At 39.3% G+C, this 21,364-nt stretch overlaps 1 protein-coding gene across 5 annotated transcripts in view; it reads right to left on the bottom strand.

The window, feature by feature from the left end:
- Positions 1–1,349: 1,349 nt before the first annotated feature.
- The window catches only part of LOC129194231 (collagen alpha-1(XIX) chain), a 147,898-nt gene continuing 127,883 nt past the window's right edge, over positions 1,350–21,364 (bottom strand). For 2 of the 5 annotated variants that reach the window (XM_054799309.1, XM_054799308.1), the window contains exons 47-52: positions 20,166–20,210; positions 18,075–18,200; positions 17,087–17,153; positions 16,868–16,996; positions 8,061–8,138; positions 1,350–3,809 (exon numbers count right to left, since the gene is read on the bottom strand). In XM_054799309.1, the coding sequence (XP_054655284.1) occupies positions 3,631–3,809; positions 8,061–8,138; positions 16,868–16,996; positions 17,087–17,153; positions 18,075–18,200; positions 20,166–20,210 (624 nt within the window). In that variant the 3' untranslated portion in view covers positions 1,350–3,630. Of the gene's footprint in view, positions 3,810–8,060; positions 8,139–11,024; positions 14,024–16,867; positions 16,997–17,086; positions 17,154–17,913; positions 17,955–18,074; positions 18,201–20,165; positions 20,211–21,364 lie in introns of those variants that run through there. The other 3 variants (XM_054799310.1, XM_054799311.1, XM_054799312.1) reach the window with 3 other exon arrangements.

Consider the following 21,364-nt stretch of genomic DNA (forward strand, 5'->3'; position numbering starts at 1 on the left):
CTTTTAATGATACAGATTGAGTCTGCCTGTCTGTGGCTGCGTCATCGCCACGCGCCATCAGATACCGAAGCGTAGCATGGCGGATGGCGGAGGAGCAGCTGGCGAGGGAGAAATAATGAAGCCACAATTGCAGTCCAGCGTGTGGATACACTTTGGCTTTTGTAAAGAAGGGGCTGCTCTAAATAAGTCGCTCGCTGTTTGTAGGACATGTAAAGGTCAAGTGAAATACCACGGCAACACTACAAATCTCTCCACCCACCTACTAAGGCGCCATGGGATTTCACACAACGCTGACCGTCCAAGCACCTCCCGTGGTGTTCCCGCGGCAGCAGTGGCGCAAGGCGACGTCGGCTCTGCAGGAGCCTCAGGTCTCACCAGCGGAGACTAGGCCAAAACTGTAACTGTTGTTTACTTGTTTGTTGATATCCATAATCTATTTCTACCTGATTCCCTTACAAAAAACAACAGTAATCTAGGAAACTTCTCCTGCACTGTCCAGTATACAGGTGTTTATTTCACAGTCACACTGCTTGAATTTTTGGCTAAAAAGTTACTGAATCGGTTTAAAGTTGTATCGTTCTAAACGAACCAATGTCGTTCTTGAATAGTATCAACAACCATGAATCGTGATACGAATCGAATCACTGTTAAAACGAATTGTTACACCCCTATTAAAGCATCATCAGTCCTATTTGGGCAAACCTGACTGCAAGAATCAGTGAATACATGAAAACAAAGCCAGAAATGAGCAAATAAATAAATGACCACCGAAGGCTTCCAGTCTTAAGACAATAAAATAAAATAAAAAGAACCGGATGTTACTGTGAAACAAACATGTCAAGTAGATTTAGTGCAGTGTTCCGATTACTTTGGCGCCATTGAGAAGCAAAAATATACAGATAGAGAGCAGAGGAATCATCATAGGCAATACTATGTCAACAAAACAACACAACACATGTTAACTCACACTAAGGCACACAAATCAACATCATTTCCAATCACGAGAACCTCAATGCGTCGTTAAAATGATAACTTGCTCATGTAATTACGTACAATTCATCAGGTCCCCATTACAAGCCCCATTAGCCAGGAAACCAAAAATCACTCATTTAACTTACAGTATTTACACATCAAGACAACACAAATCAAAGTGTATGAAGGAGCATCGGGGACACACTTGAGAGATGACAAGAATAATGTCCGAATATTACAAGAATGACGTAAAATATTTGGAGAATAAAAGAGTAATTTCATTTAAAAAATGTCACCATATTTAATGAATAATATTTTTACAAGTCATTATGTTAACAGAAAAAAAACATTCATTTTTATGAACGTAAAATCAAAATATGACAAGAATAAAGTGAAATATTAAGATTTATCATAATTTAATGAGGAAAAAGTAAAAATATTTAAAAGAAAAATTCATATTCAAAGTCTCATTTATTATTATTATTATATATGTATTATTATTTTTATAAAATTATTTTACTTTAATAAAGTCAGACTGTAATAACCAAGAAAAGAGCCTGAATGTCACAAAATCAGCATTTTATGATAATAATGTAATATTATAAGGAAACAAAGTTTTTCCAAGAATAAGGGCGTCTTATTACAAGAATAAGGTCGGAATATTCAGAGAAAAAAGTACTAGTCTAGTATTAGACTTGTACTAGTCTAGTACTAGACTAGTACAAGTCAGCATTTTACGACAATACCGTTGTATTGTACGGAAACAAAGTTGTACTCTTTGGGAGAATATTATTACTGCATAACAAGAATAAAGTTGTAATATTTAGAGGAAAAAGTACTAGTGCTGCAAAGTCATAATTTTCTGACCATTTTTTTCTCCACTTTCATATTACAAGAAAAAAAAGTGTGAAGTTTACGGGAAGTACGCGGTAATATAACAGCAATAATTCTGTGTCGGAATTTTACGGGAACCAAGTCAAATATGAAGAAAAAAGTTGTACATTTACAGGAAGTAAGCGGTAATCTAACAAAATAATTTTACATCCTAATTTTATGAGAACACAATAATAACAATAAGAGAACTGAATCACAATGCTATGAGAAAAAAGTCCAAGTATTCGGAGATGAAAGTCATCATACTGTGGGAATAATTGCCATTTTACTAGAATATCATAATATTACAAGAAATGGCTTTCATTTTACAAGAATAAAGCCGTAATAGTTTGAGGAAAAAAGCCCTAATGTTACAACAATAAACTCACTAAATTACAAGAAAAAAATTGATACAAATTAACTTGTAATAAAATAAGAATAATGTTGTAATTTGACAAGAATCAGGTTGTAATTTTACACGAATAAGGTCAGAATTTGATGACAATTAGGCCGTATGAAGAGCATCAAGATATAACGTTCTTAAGACGAAGTTACGCTCTGATATCGTGACACCTCAAGCGCTTTGAATTGCCTCGTGTACGAACTGTGCTCTGGAAATAAACTTGCCTTGCCGAATATAAATTTGACCTACGATGAAAAAAATCAGTGTTTCGAACAATTTAATATGACTGTACATTACGCACTAAAGTGTTTTTAACAAACTTTTCATGCCGTTGCCAGATGGCTATACGGCACAGACCGCTGGCTCCATTCACGCTGTTGTTTATGATTTTCTGGAAATTTGGTTATTACGACTTCTTCTGCTAATATTAAGCCTTTTTCTTGAAAAAATATTAATTTTTTTCCTCGTAATTTGTGTCATTTTAGTATGTCCCCAATACTCCCTGGCAAAAGTGTGATATCACAGCTCCAGACAATAAAATACGTTTTAGAGTACATTCCTGTCATGTTTATCAGTGTTTTTTTGTCCCTTTTTGTACAGTGAGCTGCTATGGCAAAGCTAATTAATGGGAGGACATTTTAGTATCTTTTTGAAAATGATTATCATGCACGATGCAAATCTGTTTAAAATAAGCTCCCCCGCTCATCCAGAAATAGCTTAATCCACAAGCTAGAAAAAAAAGGACTTCTTTTTAATACAATCTGCAATAAAAATAAATAATTCTATATCAGACACAGTTGCTGCACTTTTTGTTATACATAAGGCGCTGGATTTTCTTTTGGAGTTTTAGATGTTTGCTGTCTTCTATATCAGACTATTATGTAAATGCATGAGGTCACCCTCATGCTCTGCAGCAGTCTGATAACAAGGAATTCCTACAGGGTGGTGGCTCAACATGAAGGCCACCCTGCAAAGTCAAGAGAGTTAAAAAGGGCCCCTAATTCTCTCACATCCACACATGAAACAAACATTTAGCTCATCTCCCTGTCTTTCAAACACACTGAGACACACATACCATGTACCTTCGGCTCGCACGACGGCTTATCTGCAGAAGAACAGAAGGGGTGCATAGGCATGCCAATTAAGGAGGCAAACAAATAATTAAGGGCTGAAAGTGACTAAACAAAGTCATTTCACGGCCCTCAGAGACGTAATGAGAGATGACAAGGAATGCATTACATCACAGCCAGGTAGGAGGGAAGTACAAAAAAACAAGAACCTAAAAGTACAGCATTGCAAAAAAACAAAAAAGAGGTTGTCTATTGCATTCAAATGAATCCTATGAGCAATGTCACAAAAAGACCCCTACTGCATCCATTGCATCATGGCGTCCTTCCTTTCCTGCTGCGCACTGTGTCCGGCTGGAGTAGTGAGCTCGGAGCAGGATGGCCGAAGCTAGAGCTGGGCTCAAACGGATGACAATCGCCGGGGTCGCACGTCCCCGGAGGTCCCCTGGGCCCTGGGGAGCCAGCAGGGCCCAGAGAAGCTACTCCAGGAGGCCCTTGACACAAAAAGGACATTGTTATCAATGCATGTCAGTCCCAACAATGTCCAAACTGTTTAGTTGTTTATCGTAAAGGGGTGTCCAAAAACGTTACCGGGAAGCAAGTAATAATTGGAGGAGGGATTGTTATTTCAGAAATGCGAAACTCATTTGCTTTTACTGTAATAATAATAATAATATGGAGTACATGAGAAAGTGGAAAGGAAACCGTAGCTCTCTTTGACCACATGGTTGCTTATTAGCAAGAATGTTGCGCAACACAGCAGCAACCGAACCGATGTTGTAATAGCGGTGAGGAGCGAAGGGCTCGCCCAGCATTAATACTGCCGATGAGTTCATTGTAAACAACAGCACGCATGAGTTTCACACCAACAGCCAAGTGGCAACATTTTAAAGTGCACGTAGAGGTAGAGAACAATGTTGGGTGATGACCACTCATGATACTTGAAATGATTCAAATGAATGTTAAAAGAAACTACATCAGGAGGTTGCCAACAGCCGCAGCTGTTTTTTGTCACCCGAAAACGGTACAGTCCTGTTGTCGTATGTCATCTTCCACGAAACAGGAAGTGATTTGCTAACATTACAGATGGACAAACACACGTATGGCGCTCAACAATCATTTCATCTTGTCAAGAGTTCTGCCTTGGTGGAGGTTTGCTGGAAACATGTTGGATCATTTACCTTGTGGCTAGTTTTTGGTTATGCCCTACCGTTTGTGCTGCTCATTGCTTTTTTGTTGTTGTTTTAAATCGATTTGTCATAAAGGCAGTCCCAGTCTTGACAAGACAGGACATTTCCACGCGCTAATAGGAGGTCATCAGAGCAGGTATGCCATGTTACCATGTGACAGCGTGCGAAAGCAAAGCAATCCAAACACCTCTTTGGCTTTTGTATTACAGCCACGTAGAGCACAAACACAATTTCTTTAGCATGCTTCTAAGCCTTCAATTACAGCATCCATCTCACGAGCAGGCCGCTCACATCACATCACAGAGAGTCAGCCTTCTCTGCAGCCAACACAAAAGAGAATCACACATCCTGCCGCGTCCTTTTCCTCCCCCTGAAAACACAACTTGGCCTTTTCATCACCCCCGCCATCCATCTCCTGCCTAACTGCTCGCACACAAACTGTCTGCGGCGCTGTGCTTGTTATCCTGTCACTATTTGTGCAAATGTGTGCGCTACACATGTTTAAACGTCTATTACTGCGGTGGCGTTCCTGGTCTGACTTAAGACGCCATGACGGGGAGATAATAAGGATCGTAGTCGTTTACATGAGCGGTTCAACCTCTAAACCTGAACGCTTCTAAAGTCACACAATTCAGAATTCAAGCCACATGAAGTGGCATCACATGACACTTTCACCTCTCGCAACTGTCCCACATTAAGGATTTTCCAATCAAGCGAAATGGTTTTGTATGACGCCACCACAGAAGGGTACCGGCGATGGCTAAATGAAAAATGTGATGATAACCATAGAACCACAAATCCAACTTAATTCTAAGTATCAGCAATAAAACTTTGAATATCAAGAGCATGTGAACATCCCTCCTTGTTGACTTCCTCCTTGACATGGTTTGCACACGGCGACAAAAAAAGCGACAAATCAGCAAAACACAAAAAGAAACATGATGTAGACGTAGTCCCATAATGACCCATACTGTTGTCCCTCGTTTATCGCGGTTAACTGGACCCGACTGCGATAAGTGAACTTCCGCAAAGTAGGATTCTATGTTAATAAATGGAATATTATGGTAGTTAGAGTATAGAACATTTGTTTATGGCTTTCTAAATATGATCTTTAACATGATTAGAGCCCTGTAGACATTAAATAACACCCCTATAGTCACCTTTACACTCCTATTATTCTTTGTTCACACCGCATTGTGCAGGCTGCTGGATCACTGCAGAGATATGAGATGACCGCCGCTAGCATGCCAAGCTACCGAGCTAACTAATTAGCCTCACCAATTCAGATACTCTCAATTAAGTGTTTTAACAGAGTGGGGAAGAAGGACAAAGTAAGAAGCAAACAACGTACCACTTCCACACGCAATGGGAGGAGAACTTTTTTTCACTCTGTCATGTCGGACATGCCATGGCTGACTACATGCAGTGACGCTGATGTGATCAAAGCTAATGCCTCGTGAATGCCTAGTGACCAGAATACTACATATAACTTGTCTTTCCATATTTTCTCACTAATAATAGGCCATAGTCAACCACAAAACAGTGATAATTGATTAATTACTTAATTTTTGAAAAAAGGCAATAGAGTGAGGGAGCGATGTAGTGAGGGACGACTGTATATCCCGAGAAAACGCAGTCTCTCTTGCTTCAGAAACCATGAAAAAAACATGACGTTAATTAAAACATTTTAAAATGGAGAAATCCTATTGTATCCTATTTCACATCTTCATCCTGTCGTCCTGGAAAAGCTGGATTGTACAGGTTAGCCATTAGCCTAGCCCGGGTCCCTCTGCTGGCTCTCACACCGCTTGCGGCGCTTTCGCTGCAATTCCAGCACACGAGTGGGGGTGGCTGCCTCGCTTCAGCAGTTCCCTGGCATTCTTGGGTTTTAAAGTCCACAAAAAGCTGCCAATGTCTAACAGCAGCTTCCAACAGTACAGCGGGGGAGCGATGAAAACACCAGACTGGACTTATTACCTTATTATGTATTATTGCACTACAAATTTGAAGTGATCCGTTCCGTATTTATTTATTCTTATTCTATTTTCTTATCTCTCCTGTCTTGCCTTGGTTGTTTTATTTTTTTAGTGATTAAGTTTGTGATGACATTTTTGCAGAGCTGCTGGAAATGGAATCTATTTTGGTGAACGCAAGCACAGGACTTACAAAAACATGCAAACACATCGGGAGAGAGAGGGGCCGCTGCTACTAGTCGCTCTGCCATCTTACCCCTTCAGAATAAAAGCACAGTATTATATATTTGTATGATTTCTTTGGCAAAGATTCGCAACCCACCAAAATTGGTGTATAGAGGGTGTTTATTGAGAAGGGAAACCTATTGGGTAACTTTAGTGGGTGTTTATTAAGCAAGGAACCATATTTGGTAACTTTAGTTGGTGTTTATTGGATGTTTATTTAGCAAGGAAACATACTTGGTCATTTCAGTAGATGTTTATTGAGAGAGGAACCATATTTGGTAACTTCCGTGGGTGTTTGGAGGCGGTGCAATCACATCATTTCCTCAAGCCAATCCCTGAATGTTGGAATTATCTCCTAATAATTTGGTATAACATAATAATCCAAATACATTTTATTATGTTACAAGTTTGGAGGTCTCTGCGTGCTATTGATGGAGTGATATTGATGTAGATTTTTTTAGATTAAAGTGAAAATGGGTGTGACTGTAATGTATAAGCGACTCTCAGCTGGACTGCGGGGGACTAATGGTGGACTGTGTGTTTTTTCACTGTGCGTATACAGCTTGTCTTCCAACAGCTGTCCTTTCCAGGGGCAGGAAGAAGCAAGCTTGCATTTGCCCTGCCTATAAATTGTACGCCTCCGCGGACGAGATGAACGGCTTCAGGTTCAGTGATAACTCCTGCTGCCACTGGCTGGAAATCAAAGAGGCCTTGCCTGTTTGTCATTGCTCCATCACGCCCGTGGGAAGCTATTTTTCAATTCACGGAAGCAGGAGGGCAAGCGGACATCCCGTGATGTGATCTGGGGTACTTTTGTTTCGTGACAGGATTAAACTTGTTGTTTTTTATTACTTTGGAACATAACTTGTAGTCTGTCAGGAGTAAACGGACGGACCACGCTGTAGATCATCTCTCATTCAGAAGCATTCTTTTGCTCTAACGGAGTAGAATTAACTTTTAGAAGAGGCACCAGAGTTGTGTTTGGAGCCACTTGACAAACATAATTATCAACAGACTCATTTGAACTGTTCGGAATTGTCCCTCGCTAATGCAGTGTAGGAGCCTGCTTGTGTGCGACGTGAGAGGCGTTCACTGCATTCATCAAAGCGTCGCTATTGATGAAAGTGGTGAGGCAGCACCAACACACTTAGCTTCAGGGCAACACTGAAAGCAATTGATTAGAAGATGGCAAACATCTTGGAGCTGAGGGAGGCTGAAGAGTTGATGCAGACAAAAGTATTGGGATACCAACAGGAAGTGAAAACTTTCAGTTGACTTTTAGCGATACATTACGACTGCTGACATCGGCTTAAAGAAGTGTTCCTGAAGTGGACCTCTTTAGTGTTGTTGGTCTTACCTGGTGGTCCCATGGGTCCTGGATCTCCCAATAGTCCCAGACCAACCTGACCTCGTTCTCCTTTCTGACCCCTGTATCCTGAGAGAAAAAACACAACAGTCTCATTGCGCAAAGTACTAAGTGCTGACCGTGCAGTGTCATGTGTGCATGAGAAGCGTCCACGGTTAGTGATGTTAGCACAAATGCAAAAGCAAGGTGATTCAAGGTGGCAATACACTTCTGACACCTTCACATCCATCCAGGGAATTCTGTGCATTAGCTTCCCGATGCTATAAATAACAACCGTCTGACAGCAATGTCAAACAAACACCAGCTCTGTGATTATTTTGAGTGAGGCAGCTTTGCAAGTTGACATACAAACAGACTACTTTGTTCCCTGCATCAGTCCCTTACCTTGAAAAATAAAATACGTACAGACGTCCATGTCAAATAGTGGAAAACATCAGAGGAGCCATCTGTGCGTTAGCTGACGACAGCGACACAGGCGCGCAGCTTTCAAGATTCCACAACAGAATGATGAAGCTGCTCAGATTTGAAAAGGATCACGCGATACAAATACAATTTGACGCAACAACTTCTGTTTAGACCGTACTTTGGACAAAGCTAAGACCGTGAAAGTGCCCTTGAATGCTGTCTGAGTTTCAATCTGAGTCAATGAGGACAAAACAGCAATTGAGGGAATCTTTAAAACCATCTTCTCACAAGAATTTAGTTAGAAAAATCCGACAGATTAAAACAGGGGCGTCCAAAGTGTGGCCTGTGGCACATTCTAAACAACAGCAAAAATTGAGAAATCAGCAGTAATTTTACGAGAAAGTAAAAATAAAGTAAAAATAGTAAGAAAAAAAGTTCTAATCTAATGAGAAAAAGCAATTTTTATGATAATAATGTAATATTATGAGGAAAAATAACGGCATTTAGTTATATAGTAGCATAAAGTTGAAATATAGCCATCCATCCAACCATTTTTATGCCACTTCTCATTAAGGTCACTGGGGCATGCTGGAGCCTATCCCAGCTGACTTCAGGCGACAGGCGGGGTACACCCTGGACTGGTCGCCAGCCAAACGCAGGAAATATATAGATTAAAAACATGTAAATCGTAATATGATGAAAAACAAACAAAACAATGAAAAAAGTTGTAATTTTTGGAAAGATGGGTTATATGTTACATGACTAAAATCAAAATATGACAATAATGTCATAATTCTGAGAAGAAAATTTACAAGAAGAAAAAAAAAACAGCTGCAATTGGATGAGAATAAAGTCCAAATATTAAGAGAAAAAAGCTGCATTCCAACAAGAAAAAAAGCTGCAATTTTATAAGAATAAACCCACTACATTATGAGGAAACATAATGTCATTTTAGTTGCACAGAGTTGAAATGTTAAAGAAAAAATAAAAAAAAAAGGCGTAATATTATAAGATTTTTTTATTTTTTTTTTTTTGGAAAACTAAGATGGGGAAAAAGTTAAATATTATGGAAATAAAGTGAAAATATGACGGGAATAAAGTCATAATATTACAAAAAGAAAATTTATGAAGATTATTTAAGACAAAAGTTGAACTGTTTGGAAAATAAAAAAAAAAAAAATCAAAAATGGGGGAAAAAAAAGAGCAAAGACCGAAATTCGTACAAATAGTAGGCTTTTTCACCGATATATCACAACGCTGGGATGCAGTTTTTTCTTGAAATATATATAACTTCTTAGAATATCTACATGTGTTGCTTTACAAAACATCAAAGGGGCCTTGCATCCTTTCATTTTTCAGTGGGAACGGTTTGGACACCCCTGGATTAAAACTAAACCATTATACACATTGTGGAAACATGCAACACACGGCAGGCTTATAACTGTCCATTTGTGCAAAAGATCAAAGGGCTTATTATAGTAAATATTACAAAACTGTATTTTCCGGTTGATCTTGTTTGGATTGCAATGCAATTTTGACAAAACAAAAAGTGAGCTACTCAGTATTTTACAAAGAATGATTATAATTTTAAATGCAGAATAATTATAAATGATGAATGGATGCAACTTATCATGGATGCGGACTACCCGTACATCCTGGGGAGATTGAATATGACAGTGTTCCTTGTGTTCTTTATTCAATCGCTGGCATTCACAACTTTCTTTGGCCCCGTGGCAGGTTATTCAGCAGTCGCAAAAATGAACGGACAGTGAGTCACCAATGCGTAGGGGTGCTTGGCCTGGCCGCTCGATTTCTTGAAATAATACGCCACGGGGCGAACAGACTACTTTGTTACGTGCAATATTGTACAAAAACCGACACAATGTGTGAAAACCAAAGTAAAATTGGGCGAAAATTTTCGACAAAAAAATGAGGTGTCTGAAAACTGTGGTTTGACTATGCATGCACCTGCTCGTGCTGAATTAAAGGACATTTTCTGCAAGTGGCCTTTGTCTCTGCATTCCGGGGGTCGAGCCCTTGACAGCTCATAGCATTAATAATATTATAATGTGGAAACATGTCTGGCATTCCAAGCAGAAAACTCTCATCTCTGTAAATTTAAATAGCTTATTATCATATTACGACACATGTAATGTAGTCGTCTCTCGGCTTCTTCCAGCAAGGGTTGCCACTATGAGTCAGAGAGGCTTAGTTTTTCCACCAGATGTTCTTCCTGATGCAACCCTCCCATTTATCCGGGCTAGGGACCTGCACTGGAGAGCATCCCTACGTGTCATACAATAATATCCAAAAAGTAAGCTTTTTTTAGTCTGCTTTTTTTTTGGTACAAAATCCTACTAAACACAGTAGGAATCCTCAAGTTAGACAAATTCCGTTTTTTATATTTGGAATAATTAGAATAATTAAAAAAAAAATCAAGTAAATTTCCTTTACTAACAACATTTGATTATTAACAGTCATAAAAGGGTAAAAATAAGTGAAGTGTTGTCAAATTGAATTGGTAAAAACAACAAAATAAACTCTCTTCAACTTTAATGACATGTGAAAAAGATCATTTTGCAATATTAACTACCTTTTGATGACAAGTGACAAGCATATGGCAAGCATCCAGCGCGTGGCAGCTTGCGTGAGAAGCTAAGGTACAGTCGCAGTCGAAAATGCCACTGCTGAGCGCTGCTCCGTGTCAAACAGCACAAACAGATGGGACTCAAATGCATAACACCAATCACAGAGGATCCAAATCAAAGTCATTTGTACACAAAAAGTTGAGAGTCCAATCAAACCAAAGCTATCACACAGTTAATATGTTGATATGAAATGAAGGCTAGTCAGCTGTGCTCACTTTTTGTGTGACACATTATATATGAATCTATATTAAATATTCATATGACTTTATCCTCATTTCATTCATTTATCACTATTTATATATATATATATATATATATATATATATATATATATATAGCTTATCCATATTTATTTATACATCCCAGGCTTCTGTCAGCTCGTTACTCCTGTGCTTAGTTATTTTTTTTCCTATGTATTTATTTCTTATTTGGATTTTTTTCAAGACCTCTTTTTTCCCCCTTTCTTTCATCACTGCATTTGATATAATTCGCTATTCTTTTCTGTCCTTATTAGAAATTGGTAACAGTGGAACATGCAAAACACATGAAGGGAACACACATTTACAATTCAGCATTCATGGCCCCACAAATTTGCGGCTTTTTATAAAAAAAAAAAAGAATTTAATTATTAGATATTATTAAGAAAAATATGATTATTTTTTATATTTTATGGAAAAATAATTAATAATTGTTTTAAAATGTATTATTATTATTATAAATGAAAACTATGACTTATTTATAATCATTATTTTAAGAACAATTATTCATTGTTAGAAGAAATCCCCCCTTTAAAATAAAAACCTGTTTTTCCCTCAGAAAACACACCTCATTCACCCTAAGCCGGTATTATTTTATAAATACGTAATGATGCTGGTAAAATGCACAGCATGCATGTACCACTCTTACAAAGCCATCATTATTGCATGTTTTATGCTTCACTGATCATCTTTTTTTGCACTTTGATTGGAGGTCCTTGAATGCACCATAGTTATGTGTCAAAAATAGACATTTTTTGGGCGTATCAATTTCGCCATTCACTGTTAGGCTCGGAAAGAAACACTGGCGAAAAACGGGGATCGATTGAAAACTATAAACTAAAGTAATTGCTGAGAACATGTTAAGCGTGTCCGAAACAAATAACAAGAAATTACCATTACCGTTTTTCCAGATAATTTAGGTCAGACTCCCAATTTTAGGTGCTATTTGGCGTTAGGGATTTGAGGTTCCACTGTACTTGTAAGAACAAGTAGATCATAACTAGCTGCACTCATATTTAGTAGGTCCGTGGCATAAAACATCCACTCCATGCTTTTATTCTTTACACTTCCCAAGCAACAAGCATGTTAGAATGTGCACATTATCCCCCCCTCCCCCATGAGGCAATAGAAGCAATGCATTTAGAACCAGCATGTAGCCTGGTGTGCATCTTGTGTGTACTGACAGGAGCATCAAGCATCGCACCACTTGGCCCAAAGGAGAAACGCTTCAACGCTTACATGTCACAGAAAATCTCCGAAAAAGACCTTGCTATCGCTCCAAAAGTGAGCGTGAACGATAAAGAAAAAAAAAGGTAGGAGGGGCAGGGGTGGAAGAGAGCCCATTGTTGCAATAATGAGACTTTTCAGCACTCACAGAGCCTGGGGGATTTCATTCAGGGAGGAGACACGCTCTGGAGGAGAGAATACTCCGAACCTTGAGCAAGAAGAAATACTGAGCAGCACACAGGGCAATGAAATTGGGCAGCAAACTAGATTGGTGCACGCTTATATATCCAAAATGCCATTGCGTGTTGGGAAACAAATTGCATCTAGCGGCACTAATCGGTAAAATATGTTAGTAAACAAATCGTGCTGTTGCACAGGGGATTCAAACTTGATTGGATCACAGTCGTGCGCCTTTCTGTAGATGGCTGTAAACAACATTAACACCGACGTCTATTTGTTAATTTTATGTCCAACCGAAAGAACAGCAGTGAAAACCAACTACTTCAATTCTTTGTATATTATACAAAATGAAGCATAAAACACAGGTTCAGTCAATATTAAATGCATATACTCTAATATACAAAAATGATGTCAAAACAACGTGTGGTTATTCACAGGATGAGCTGAAGAACAAAACATAGAAAAAGCAAAATTCAGGATTAAAATGAAAAGATGAATGGATGATATTCAGCATGCATCCTTGTGATTAACAGCCTGTGACTGTACATTTAACATAGGGGTTATTTTTCTCCATAAACAATTCATTTTGGCATAGAGAAGAAGCCAAATTGGATGTTTCAGAGGAGCACGGTCTCCAGCAGAGGATAACGAGAAATAATGAGGAAATATTACCCCCCAAAGTCGCTCCCCCAGAAGAGTGGAGTCAACAAAGAAAGAATTAGGGAGTTGTTGAATGTTTGATTTATCAAGGGAGATAACTTTCCTCTTCATTCTCAGTAAATATTTATTGCAAAGCTGCATTAAGACGAACCTATAAACCACTCTCACGAAGCAGAGGAAATAAAACAAGCAAACAAAAATAAAAATAAAAATCCAGGAGCTGTGCAGCACAGCACCCATTTATAGTCAGCTTTCCAGTTGCTGTATTATTCATGAATGGGGGCAGCAGCATCTCATTTCCTAGCTGTGTAAACATGTTATGGTCTTGTGAGGTAGATCCAAAGCTCAACACAATTCTAAGCCAGTTGGAAGACTAAAGCCTGGCCAATTACAGTTCTAACTAACAGTCCACCCTCTTTCCTCACTCATTTTTGGATTTCAGAGCGTTTCCCCCCCTTGGATTGAGGATTGATAAAACCCTCATTCACAGTCAATTCTTCATTTGTCTTCATATTTCCCAGAGAGCCGCTGTGCGCCACACACTCCTGGCCTTTTCCTCTGCTGCCCGCCCCTCAGTCTAAGCAAGAGAAAAACACCCATGAATCCCCACAAAATTTAAGCTGAATCCTTTTTTGCCTGCTGCAGACCTAAATGTAATTACTCAATCCCCCACATTACACCATCTGGTCATTATGTGGTGGAATTACAAGTCAACTCACAGCCTTGTGGAACTGTTGTGTGGTATGAAGATGAACAAAAAGGCATGATGGCGTACATACAGCATTAATGACGATGTACAGCATAGCAGTATGGTTTTACTATCCACTGAAATAAGTCAACACACAGTCATTGTTGTCTATATAGTGAGTACCAAGAATACTGTGTCCTGCCTCCAGTCAAGCATGGTAGTGGTACTGTCATGGTCTGAGGCTGCATGAATGCTGATGGCACAGGGGAGCTGTGGCTAAAGGGAAACATGAATTCCAACATGTCCTGGGACATTTTTGTCCAAGCCCAAACTCCAAGACGACAAGTGGATCTCGACTGAATTCCACACCCAAGAGGATTAAAGTGCCCATGACACCAAAACACACATTAATCTTATTATTCATTATTCATGTGTTAGATGTATCCTGAAATGTTGAAATATTTACCCTTTTTTACACTTTTCGTCACTGAAACTAGTCTCCGGAAGGAGACTGGAGAAGAAGGAGCCCTCCTCTGCCTCCTGGAACCCATGGAATATATGGTTCCTACATTGTTGTGGCGCATTTTTTTGTTGATTTTCTGTTGTTGTGATATATTTTTTTGATATTATGCCTGCTTGTTGTGTGGCAGGCTTTTGCTTGAACACTCGAGCAGACAGAGTAAACCTATACACATTTCCAAAACACGCCATTCGCCCTGTAAGATTTGTCTGTACAGTAGTCCCTCATTTATCGTGCTTAATTGGTTCCAGGCTCGACCGCGATGAGTGAATTAGGATTCCTTTTTTATAAATAGAATATTTTCCTAGTTATGGCGTAAAAAACCTGTTTACGATCGTAATATGTTTTTTTCAACATTATTCGAGCCATCTAGACATGAAATAACACCCATGTAGTCACCTTTACACTTGTACAACCCAATATAGTGGATATAAACAGAGAAAATAAGCCATTTAAGACAGCTTACTATTGAGGAGGAGCAAAATCGAAGTGATGTCGGGGGTACAGAGTTGAGTTTAGCTTGTCGTGGGCTATGGCCGCAACAGTAACCCGTGTTATTATTATGATTATGATGATTATTATTATGTTAATACTACTGTGCCTGTTGTGAGATAATTTAAAGCTGCAATAAAAGCCGTGTTCAAGTCTGCTGCATCGGTGGTAGTCAATTACTGACACCTAGTGGCCAATGTACAATACTACATTCACACCTTGGTGGTCCTAATGGTTTATACAGTATTTGTATTATAGTGTATTTAGCCATTTTTAGGCTTGAAAATGCTTAATTTGGGCAAAAAATACATTTAATATGCATATTTCTTTTAGTTATGGTAGGCCGTGATCAAAGACAAAACAGCAATCATTTATTAATTCATGTTTGAAAAACCGCAATAGAGTGAGAGAGCGACGTTCGAACCGAAATGTAGTGAGGGACGACTGTATTGTATTCTGGCACATTTCGTGGACACTTGTCTTGATACTGCGTTTCACGTAAAGAAAAGATTGATACTGAATGTGTATTACCGGAGTGTGCTTCCATCAGCTGTCCTGAAATCTTTCTTTGAGCCTGGGAAAATGCCAAAATGCCAAAACACAAAAAGTCAAAAACCCAGAAGATGTTTGACTGTGGAAAAGCGTGCCAAGCTGACAGTAAGTAAATCCACATTTTATTCTACTAGATAGATTCTCCGAATCTTAGGATAATATTGGTTTTCATGCCAAATTCCAAGGCTGGCTAAACAGCAACTGCTGCAGTGTTCACTCGTCTTGTATCTTGCAGTCGATCTGTCAGTGGCAGTAACAAAGTCCATATTTTTTCTATTAGATATAAATTCTATGAATCTCGGTGTAATATGGGTTTTCATGCCAAATTTCAAGGCTAGCTAAACAGGGACCGCTGCTCCCTCGCCTTTTATCTGTCAGTGTCAATCACTGCCAGTCCAATCACATACATGGCCATTTTTTAGTGTGTTATGTCAGACTCATCACAACACAATATCAGTGAATGTTATTATTGTTTGGACTATTTCACTTTCTTTATTTCGCTGCGTGTCCAGGGCCGTGTTTGTTGAGTGTGGTTGCCGGAAAGCGTCTTCGATGTGATGTCCCAGCCAAGATGGCGGCGGTTCAGTAAAGCGTTTGATAATCACAACTTTGTTTTACTCGCATTTTATGGTTGAAGACATCAGTATGACAAAAACATTTTATCAAGTGAGTCCTTTCCTTATGTTTTTATTGTTTTCAAAGTTTTTTTTTGGTGTCATGAGCAAGGCAGTGCTGTGTGTTGACTTATTTTCATGGTATCGTAACTACACTGCTATAAAAGCTGAACACTGACTACTCCAAAGTATTTCCAAGTTTAATGTCTATATTAGTGACAACATACAATAGATTGGTTGCTGGAATGAATGTGGTGCACTCACTTTTGTGAGATGTATCTACTTGACAGGGGTTCCTATATTTTTTAATCACCTCTCAGGAATATGTAGTGCAGTTCTACACTATTGCAAACTACAGAAGAAGCACCACAATAGAGTAGATCTGATTGTGCAGGTTTATCTATTGTGTGTGGCCAGTGAAGCTGCTGTACATACTAGCGTAGACTGTGCAGCAACCAAAAGGGAGTAATCAGTGGTTGTCAAATGTTAAGTGTGCTACTTTTACAACTCCCTATTTTACTGACAATACAATAAAAGAAGGTGGCGTTATCATACCTTGGGGACCAGGAGGTCCAGGCTCTCCTGGTAAGCCATCCTTGCCAGGGGCGCCTGGAGGTCCCTGGGTTTGTGAGGCTAAAAGACCTGCGGGTATCTTCTTCAGCAGGGCAGAGCTCGACAGCTTTTCTACAAATGAATGTACATAATAATGAAGGAGAACAACAAATAAATAATAATACAGAATCAACAAAATCACACATAGGGGAATATTTGTACCTTCAAAGACCCTTAATATTTCAGCCCTGATGAACATTTTGAGTTCCTCCATGAAGGTGGTGTCGCCCTGCAGTTAGAGACAATGGTAACCAATATCACTATGAGTGAGTGCTGACATAAGAGAATAGAATAAAGAGCAGGCTTATATGGTCATTGAACAGCAAAATCATGGGGTTGCTTCTCCACAGAAGTGCACATTTGTAAAATACAGTTAAAAGACAGTTAAACAGTCTCCATGATAACTGCATGGAGTTCAAGAGGAGCTCCGTTAACTAAATGACTCCAGATTGCTTGTGGAAACGATTCATATCAAAAACAATTACAGCCTTTACTGTCTTGTAAATCAATATTACACAATACCCTGATTGGCATTTGTGCTTTTATAGGGCATTTGTTTATGTTGGTCTTCAGACCTCAGCGTCTGTTTGCATGGCTACAATCTCGTAAAAACTTTTACTTTAGGTTTTGTAGGCGTCAAAAACGATCAATCACAAAGACACAGACCTGCAAAAATACGTGATTGATGATTGATATGACATGAATAAATGATAACTGTCTTTCAAACGCGTGCATATTCGTACCAAAATGACACGAGGCTGGTTACGCAAACATAAAACTTAACTTACTAGATTTCTCAATAGGTGACAAATAATATGAGCAATTTTCTCCACTCTAAATAATGTTGTGCGTTTCTCTTCCAGGGCTGCAGCTAAAGATATAATCATAATGATAATATGAATAATCTAACCTTTGCATTCATGCCTCTTTTCATGCGTGCTGCTAAGTGCATGTGTGAAAAGCCTGCAGCACACAGTCAGGCACACCTACATTATCTTTGCCTTTATGTCTCCGTCTTGCCCGCTCTGACCTTTGCGTGTGCATGGACGGATCAAGCGGAACCAGAACAGCAGGTATTGGTTTAGTCAAAAATGTGTGGATACAAGAATGTCAGAAAAATGTTTAGGAGCTGGCGCTAGTCCCATCATACCAACTGTGGCGGAGGGCCTGGATCCCCTTTTTGTCCAGCAGGTCCACTTGGTCCTGTGGGGCCACCATCTCCAGGGCGTCCTCTTTCACCCTGAACACCTCTCTCTCCAGGAATTCCTGGATCACCCTGTAGTCCAAACAAACAACAAATGCGGTTGCTAATCAGATGTACATGATTCGTCACCCTCACAGTAGCTGGTATATCAGTCCAGCATGTCTCGTGTTCAAAATGCATTTCAGTCGATGTCTAACTAACCAAGTTATTGGTAACTAAGATCTGCGATTGAAAGTGTTGAAAGCAGCTGAAGATGTTGTTAAATGGACGTTAAATAATTCAAGACTGTGGTTGAAGCCTTTTACACCAAGTATAACGGCAAAAATATTCTGCTTTGCAAGTACCGCCGTTTTCGCTACCTATGTTTACCATCAAGTCCGCACGGTGGCCTAGTAGTTAGCTGGGCATCTCTGTGTCCGCCTCACGCCCGAAGTCAGCAGGGATAGCATACCCGCGACCCTAGTGAAGATAAGCGGCATAGAAGACTGATGGATGGATGTTTACCATCATGGTTTAGCTTCGAACACGCCTTGTACTCACAGTTGATTGGTTTGTGGCGTACAGTCTATACTGTATTTCATATGCTGTATATGTATATATTTCTCCTATAGAAAAATGTGGTGGTCCTGTGTACTACTAAATGGATCCCGCGGACCACCAGTGGTACCCGCACCACATTTTGAGAATATTAAGGGAAGGTTCCAGTCTGTAGACGTTTTAAGGAATACCATGTTGCCATGCACTTACATATTGCCCGACTGTATGGTATGGTTGTTAACTATTTTGGAACCAAGCTAGGATGCTCATTGCTCATCTTCTGTTACGACCACAATGATATACATTGGGTTCAGTTTTGGAACGCCCTGGTTTTCGTACGATTCGTTTTTTGGCAAAAATCATTGCAAAAAATATGTCTCCATTTTGGTACAGTTTCTCAGTTATTGTAAGGCCAAATAAAAAGCATCCATGCGTTGGTGACTCAGTCAAGAAGATGGATAATGGTTATTTTAGAGTTGGGAAACTATAGACACATTTCGGCCAGGGAATCCTTTAATCATCTTTATTATGTGTGTGTGGGTGGTTTATTTGTTCATAGAACACACACAGAACGATGACAACGGCGTTTCGGTCTCCCTTCCTCCTCATTAGCACTGTGCGCCCTGAGGCGTTCAAGTGCGCTGTGTATTTCCAAATGTTCGGTGTGCTTTTTTTTTTTAATTTTTTATTACGACTGCAAAATAACCCACTCTGGCTTTAATGAAATCTATTGAATTCAAGAAATGTGCCAAAGTATGACAGTAGCATCTTTTACAGAGGATTGTAATGTAAAAGTTTCTAGTTTAACACAGGTTGCAGGGGGAATGGTTTAAGCGAGACACATTACACATAGTGAGCCCAGCCAGTGCGCGTAATGATGATTGTACCTGCTGCTGAAGTTTCCAATACAGTTCAAGTCAGCATGTGTACAGCTTTAACTGTCTACCCTTGAAAGTTAAGTTTGCTCCAGACTAGAATGAAACAGCGTCCACATGCCTCTTCCGTCCCCTCCCCTTCTCCCTTCATCCTACATCTCTGTGTTCACCAACTAGTCTTCAAAAAAGGTGAAAGTGATGTTAAATCTTCATTGATCCGTTTCATTCCTCATTATTTGTCTTTTGTATGCTATTTGTATGTATGTTGCTCTATAAAAAGTGTGTTGTGTTGATATTTCTAGGTGCCTGGAACGGATTAATTGGATTTATTTCTTATGAAAAAAATTGCTTTGGTTTTTATACGTTTCATTTTTTTGTCTGACCTTTTGGAATGGATTAATGACAAAAACCGGGGTTCCACTGTACTTTTATTGACTGGACTGGGGGGAATTTGGTTATGTCGATGCAGTACAAGAAACTGCAGTGTTAAATCACTTGAGCACTTTATGTGATGCACATGTGCTTGTGATGATTAGCAATAAAATGTGTGGAAAGATTTGATTTATTCAATGTGTTTTATGCACCATATTCCTTAATTTGATTATACGTAAAACTGGGTACTTACACGTTCCCCTTTGGATCCTCTGTCACCTGGTCTACCGGGATCGCCCTTAAAACAAAAAAAAACAAAAACATTCAATTTAAAATGATAGAAAAGTCCAAAGTTTTTCAACGGTAGCATGCAGGAAAATGCACAATAATCTTATTAAAATGTGCACATGCATCCATCCACTGTACGTGATCATATTTGCAGAAATTCACATCAGGTTGACAAAATAAAAACAGGCTTTTTAGTGACATTTGAGACATGCAGACTTTCCCCGATGAATGATACCTGATTGCTTATTACCCAACTCAGGTGTATTGTTTGTCTGAAAGCTTCCTGCAGTCTCTCACCTTCTGCAATGTCACTGCTCCTCTGCATCACTGCTGCTGGCTGCTGTCTGCTTTACTGTATATTATGCAGGGAGCCGAGAGAGAAACTACCAAGTGGAGCTCTCAAGCTTCATGTCACAACATCTTGTGTCTTGCTACCCCTCCCTGTCACCCCCCATTGCTTTTCTTTTTGCACTCTCACTGCAACACCCCTGGGAGCATCTTTGTATCCATTTCCCGTCAGATTACTGGAGCCATGCAATAGACAGTCTGGAATCCGATGTGTGTTTTTTTTTTTTTTAAGTGGGGCAATACTCGCCTCACCTTGTTTAATCTGCACCACTCCCTATTCCCCGATGCCTGATGAGAGCTTTAAATCTATCATCTTGCCCACTGACGTGCTTCCAAGTGATTTACATTAAACCACAACTCTAAGGAATGGAGGCAGAGGAACTAAGCCACCTGCTAGATGGCACTGTTTCCCTACCAAAAAGACTAGACAAGCGCACTATAACAACACTGTGCAGTGCTGGGCTGAGATTTTCCTGGAGGAATATTAACTAATAATAAGAGGAAGACAATAAACTATTGAGGCAGTCATTAGGGTGTTAGGTGACGTATAAATCAAAGAGAAAATGTGCAGTAAGTTGTGCATGTTGCGTGCCTATTCTGTACGATTATTTAGGAAATTGTGTCTAATAAATTTGATGGGTTATCAAAAGCAATTTTCTTCCTTTCTCTCTTAAAAACATTTCATAATTGCCTGCAAGCATTAGCTATTTAATTAGAGTTAAAAGTCCAAAAGTCAACAAAGTCTTACATCTGCAGGCTTCCATTTAGCTTCATCATTAAAATGTCAAACAGTGTATGCAAATTGGTTTAATGCAT

Source organism: Dunckerocampus dactyliophorus, chromosome 14 (assembly GCF_027744805.1).
Source record: "Dunckerocampus dactyliophorus isolate RoL2022-P2 chromosome 14, RoL_Ddac_1.1, whole genome shotgun sequence".
In the NCBI taxonomy this organism is placed as follows: domain Eukaryota; kingdom Metazoa; phylum Chordata; class Actinopteri; order Syngnathiformes; family Syngnathidae; genus Dunckerocampus; species Dunckerocampus dactyliophorus.